The sequence below is a fragment of the Equus caballus genome, chromosome 7, assembly GCF_041296265.1.
Source record: "Equus caballus isolate H_3958 breed thoroughbred chromosome 7, TB-T2T, whole genome shotgun sequence".
Taxonomy (NCBI): Eukaryota; Metazoa; Chordata; class Mammalia; order Perissodactyla; family Equidae; genus Equus; species Equus caballus.
The window spans coordinates 26,275,849-26,281,848 of record NC_091690.1 but is presented as its reverse complement, the minus strand read 5'-3'; the positions used below and the strand labels follow the sequence as shown (position 1 = coordinate 26,281,848).

The 6,000-nt window shown below is 58.5% G+C and overlaps 1 protein-coding gene across 5 annotated transcripts in view; it reads left to right on the top strand.

Annotated features, from left to right (window-relative positions):
* Positions 1 to 211: 211 nt before the first annotated feature.
* The window catches only part of DSCAML1 (DS cell adhesion molecule like 1), a 339,853-nt gene continuing 334,064 nt past the window's right edge, over positions 212 to 6,000 (top strand). Inside the window, exon 1 of one of the 5 annotated variants that reach the window (XM_070272833.1) lies at positions 212 to 416. In XM_070272833.1, coding sequence (XP_070128934.1) covers positions 371 to 416 — 46 coding nt within the window. In that variant the 5' untranslated portion in view covers positions 212 to 370. The remainder of the gene's footprint in view (positions 417 to 6,000) is intronic. The other 4 variants (XM_023644895.2, XM_023644893.2, XM_070272836.1 and 1 more) reach the window with 4 other exon arrangements.

Below are 6,000 nucleotides of genomic sequence, written 5' to 3'. Positions count from 1 at the left end.
CCGAGCCTGTGGGTGGCAGGGACCCTCGCCTCTCAGACGGCGAACCCAGGTCAGGGCCGTGCGGTCCGGGTCCCCGCCCCTGTGCCTGGGCTAGTGGGGCTGGGGGCCTTCCGGGCTCGGGCCTCGCGCGGCGCTCACCACCCGGGGTGCCGCGGGGGGGCGGGGAGAGCGGCCGCCTAGCCCAGCCCCGCGGATGACAGGAGCCAGGGAGCCGAGGAGGGAGGAGCCGCCGCCGCCGAGCGCTGGGCTGAGGAGCAGAGAGAGCGGGGCGCGGAGTGCGGGCGGCTGCGAGCGCGCTGAGCGGGGGAGAGGCGCTGCCGCACGGCCGGCCACAGGACCACCTCCCCGGAGAATAGGGCCTCTTTATGGCATGTGGCTGGTAACTTTCCTCCTGCTCCTGGACTCTTTACACAAAGGTGAGACCCGTGCCGGCGGCAGGGCGGCGGAGGCGGTGGGGCCCGGGTGCGCGCGACTGGCGGCGAGGCGGGGTGCCCGGCGGGCTCCAGGTGTCCAGGGGACCGACCCTGGTGCATGGCCCCGGGTGGGGCGCAGCGGGGGCGGGACAAGCACCGGGAGAGGGGCCAGGTGAGAGTCCGCCCTGGACCGCTCTACCAGCCACCGGCGCCTGGCGTTTTGGGGCGCGCCCGTAGGGTGGTGGTGAATGAGCCCCTCATCTCCCCGCTCCTTGCTGGGCAGCAGTTCTGCCCCGGACCCCTCCCCCAGCCCCTTCCCAGCTTCCTGCGTCTTGGTGGCGCTGGGACCCCGGGGTGCCCTCCGAGTAGAGGGGTCTTCGGGCCGTGACTGTTCACCTGGGAGTCCTCGCTTAATCGGGCCTCGGACTCCGCGGCTTACTCCTCCTCTGCCACCGTGCGCCCCTCCGCCGCCCCAGACCCCCTGCACCGCACCGCATGGCGCTTATCCGTGCCTTGGCTGGATCCAGAGCGGGGATAGCTGGGGGTCCCGAGTGCTGGGGTCCCTCGAATAGCAAGTTTGTTCTCCAAACCCAGAGGTCGCCTTCCCCCAGCCCCACCTCACCCTCCTGCCCGGGGCACTAGCCCCGGCTTCGCTGCGCCGCCTTGGCCACCTCGGGCAGTGCGCCCCAAGGTGCGAGATTCTCCGCTTCGGCGCCTGGTCAGCCGGACATGGGGATAAGTCTTAGGTTTGGGGTCGGGGGGGGGGGGGGCGTGTCGCTTTCCCCAGAGAGAAGGCGTTGCTAGGGGTGGGTCCAGGTGTCCGGCATGTCCAGACCTGCTGCTGGGGCGCTGCGCACCTGATCCGAGGTAGCCGCGACTGGGGGTTGGAAGGGGGCAGTCATTTCCGGCCAGAGTCACCTGGGCAGCGAGTCGGGACCAGGCAGTCCCTGGCTGTCGGGCTTCCAGGCTATCGCAGAGGACGTGCCCCCGGGCGCGCAGATGGCGGGAGATGAGGCTGCCGAACTCCGCGCCCTTGCGCGGCGGAGCACACACGCTCGTACCAGCTCAGCTTTACCTGTTCAGCCCTCTAACTTTTCTCCTTCTCGTCCTAAGGGTGGCTTCTCCCCCCTTAGCCCAGGCGGTTGCCCTGGCCAAGCTGCAACTCTTGACCCCTAGGCGATGGGGGAAGGGCAGTCCAGCAGAGGGTTGGCGCTCCAGGAGGGGTCTAGTCTTTCCTTGCCGATGTCCCCGGGTCTGGAGTCTGCAACCAGCCCGAGGTGACCGACCGCAGTGTCTCCTGGCTTGGGGAGGGAGGGTGACCCTTATTTATTTGTAAATACCGCCCTGTCAAAGGCAGGCTGAAGGCCAAGATGCTGCTGGGGTTTGCCTAGAGAAGGGGTGCAGGGCGAGGGGTGGCCCCTGAATCGTGGACAAAGTAGTTGAGTTTCTCAGACCCAGTGGGGTCCACTGGGTGACACACCACGGCTGGTCTAGCTGGGCTGGTTAACCCCTTGTGCCCCGTACAGCACCCTCTCGTCCCACTTTAGCTGAGCAAGAAGCCTGTCTCCCGTTCAAGCCCCCCGCCCCCCACCCCCAGTCTCCCCCTCCCCAGGCTCTTCCTGCCTCCCTCCGCCCCCGCAGGCTGGCTCGGCTCGCAGCTTTAATTACATTAATATTAAAAATACATAAGGTGAGGAGCGGCAGCTTTCTTCCTCGCTAGTTCTCTCTCCAGCCCCTAGCCCTTTTCCATTTTGTCAGGCGAGAATGCACGGGCCAGAGCTGCTGCCACACTCTTGCCCAGCTTTGTCCTCAACCCCTCCTCCCCGCCCCCCCTCCCCCATCTGGAGACCTCTTCCAGAGCAGCCCAGCCCCAGGAGTGGAGGTCCCTTAGCAATACCTGAAGGATGCTCCCCTCCCCCTTCCAGAAGCTGGGCATTAATAAATGAAGCCCAAGCTATGTGATAGGGAGGGAGCAGATGGGGGTGGCGGTGTAGAAAGGCAGAGAAAGGCTCAGAAGGCGATGGGACAGCCTGAGGGCCAAAGCCCTTTCCAACTTGAGAAGGAAGTTGCCACTGGCCCTGGGCCTTTGGGTAGACCGGAGGTGCCAGGTGAGGTGGCCCCTCAGTGGCCTTTTGGTCTGCAGAGCCCGGGCACCCCTGCCATTCAGATGCTCCAGCATCTGTGTTGGGCTCCAGGGCGACTCGCCAGACAGGCCTTTCTTTTCCTTCGTGCCTTAATTGGGTCTTAGGTGCCAGGCTGATCCCTGGGGCCTGTTCTGCTTGGGGTGGCATGGGGGCGGGGGTGCTGGAGGCGGCTGTGGGAGATGTGATGCGGCGAGAGCAGGGAAGATGGGGTTTGGTGTATTTTTCTCGTTGCCAGTCACCCCCGCGGCACCAAGGAAAATGTAAATGTGAATGTTCGAGCCTGTTACAGAAAACAATATCCTCTTGCAATAATTTGTACGTCCATCTGTGAGGAGCGGGAGGAGGCAGAGAGAGAGAGGAGAAGAAAACAAGATGAGATGGAGCGTCCTCTGGATGGAATTAAGCAGTTATTGAATGTGTTTTAAGCTTCTGTTATTTCCATTCCTCTCCAAATGCCTTTTTTTGACGAAGCCTGAGCTCAGACCGATTCCCCAGAACTGAACTGGGAAGGTGTTTTAATAATCGGTTATCGAGTCTCCAGTAACTGCCTTATTATTGCCAAAACAAATCTAGGTTTGGGCAGCCAGATGAACCCCAGCGAGGCTCTCCCCGTTGTTGTATCCAGCGTGCCAGCATCTGTGTTGCCTGCATTTGCATTTTTACTGTGTAGAAGAACAAGCTTCCCCAGCACTAAAATTCCTGTTTTTCTAAAAGCCAAAATAATGGGTTGGATTGATTTTTTTCATTTCCCACCCAAACCTCTTGGATGGGGACTCCTGGTTCTTCTCTTGAGAAGACCAAATTAAAAGCCTTCGTCATGCCATTAAGAAAAGCTCTAACACTCTGTTCGGTGTCTAATTAAACTGGGGTGGGGGGAGCACTGTTTTTAAAACCTTGAAATGGCAAATGCAACTTCGGGGAAGCGGGTGAAGGACGGTGAGCATCGGGGAGGGGGTACGTAGGCAGAGAGACCTTGGCTGCCAGAATAACTCGGGGGAGAATGGAATTGCCATGATGCCCGGCAAACCGTTCAGATGCTTCACGTTTCTGGGCACCAAAGTCATCTGTCTGTAATGTATTTCTGCAGCAGAATGGGGAGCTCAATTAGAAACGAAAAGCAAGTAAACAGTTGACCCAAAGGCAGCGCTTGAGTTGAACAGATCCCAGGAGACTGGTTGGAGAGGCTTATTTTTCTTAGATTGAGGAATGGGGAGGAGGTGGGCAGGCAAACAGAGGGTTTGGCTCAGGGATGCTTGGCTAAAGAAGCAAGCCCCCAAAAAGGCAGGTTGGGGGACCCCAGACACAGGGTGGGGTTCTACCCTGAGCACCTCATGGGCTGTTGGCCTTTGACAGAGGGATGCAGACCTCAAACCTCACATACCTTCTCCGTGTCTTCAGAAATTCCATCCCTGCCACTTGCTTGGTCCCCTGCCCGGCCTGGTGAAGGATGATTTTGTTTGTGGATGAGTTGAAGGAAGGGTGGGTGGCTGTTAAGAGAGCTTTTTCTTGGGGGTGCAGATACCAGGCTGGGAGATTCTTCCCTCCCACGTGCTCTGGAGGAGGTGTTTTTTGGGGACATTTGAAGCAGTCAAGAGGAAGAGCCCCCAGCTCCCACAGTGCTTTCTCAGCCCCTAGCCCAGTAGAGTCTAGCTGGCACCCAGGTGCCTGAATGGGTGAGCCACAGGCAGCAGAGATGGCCGGATGCCAGGAACCCAAGGGCAGGCCCTGGATTTACATATAATTTGCATATACATTTGCATGCTCACCTAGGCAGGCCGAGAGCCTCACCCTCTGTAAGTAGCATCTTGATCTTGGCCTCAGTAGCAAGCAGGCAGTGGCTTTTTCCTTGCATGAAATAGGGGTGGGGCAGGAGTGGGGAGAAGGGCTGGGGTTTTTTGTGGTGCTTCTCTCTTGCCTCTGAGTTTTAGGACTATGGGGGCTCAGCACTGAGTTCTTCATCTGGCAAGGCTGGTGGCAATTGGGGTGGGGTGGGAGGATGGGTGACACCCTAAGGCAGACCAAACGTGGCATGTGGGTTGTCCCTCCTGTGCTGCAGGAAGAAGAGGGTACATCAGCTCTGGGAACCCAGGGCCAACATTAGCCTCTGGTGAGTGTACCCTCCGAATGGAGGGAGGTAGTGCTTAGGCTGTGGTCAGTAGGTGGAGAAGCAGCAGCGCATGGGATGAGGATATGAAGGGAGGCAAGACGCTGTCTCACCCTCCTGGTTTGTCAGCATCCAGCTTGGTTGGGGTTGCGGCCTCTGAGCGATTAGGGGAAGAGCCCCTAGACTTCTTATTCTACCCCTGTTCAGGCGGCTTCCGTCCTGTGCGGCGGTTCCAGTGGGGGCAGTGGGAAGGCAGGCACTGGTCATAGAGGGAAGGGTGTGTAACGAGTTGGGAGTAATGCTTGAGGAGCAAACAGTTCGGGGCAGCTGGAGGGCCCCTTCCTGGGGAGCCAGCTGGGGTGCCTGCAGTGGGAATGTGGCTCTGGGAATGGTTTTGTATGCATTTCCGGGGCCCTGAGCAAATCCTGCCCTGGCAGGTGCAGCTCCAAGGCTTCCCGGAGTGTTTTTCTGCACATCTAATGATCTGGGAGGGCCCTGGTCCACCCAGAGCCCACAGAGGTTTCCAAAGGGTAAGGTGTGGGGCCCCAAGTTGTGGGTGGAGCCTCAGGGATGGCTGTAGGTAGAGGTGGGAGGGCCCATGGGCAGAACTTCAAGGCCCCTCCCCCCATTCTTTCAACCAGAGCATTTTATATATTGGTGTTATGACGAAAAATAAAAAAGATTGCAACTCTCTGGTGTGGTGGAAATTTGGGGTCAAGGCAAACCCCTCATTCAGATCCTGGTTCTGCACTTACTCGATACGTGAATTTAGGAGTCTCGTCACTTTGAGCCCCACTTTCTCAGCTATGAAATGGGATTAAAGGAGATAATGCATATAAAGTAGCCAAAACAGAATTGGTGCTCAATAAACGTTAGACCTCTGCTGTTTTCTGCACTGTTTCCATCCTCCTCCCTCTGCCCCCACCCCAGGATGGACCATCAGGTCCTGGTCTGAGCAGTTCTATTACTGAGCTGTTGTTTTGGCCAAGCCCACTGGCCTAGACTTTGTAATAATAAGCAAGAGTTAGTGGTGGCTAAGGCAGGGGACGTCACTGCTTCCTTCTATCACCTAGCCTGCAGACTTGCCCTCAGTGAGACAGCTGAGGCCATGCAGGCACCTTTGGGACCCAGCACACCCCGCTTTCCCCAGCCACAGCTAGTGGCAGCAGTGGAAAAGGCCAGGGCAGAGGTTGGCTCCAGACTTGAATTTGATGGTGAGGCAAAGGCCAGTCTCCTACCTGCCACAGGTGCGCTGGGGTTGGTTGGTAAATCTGTACCATGGTTGGACAGAGTCAGGCCTATCCTGGACTTCATGCCATAAAGCCTATGTAAATGGGCC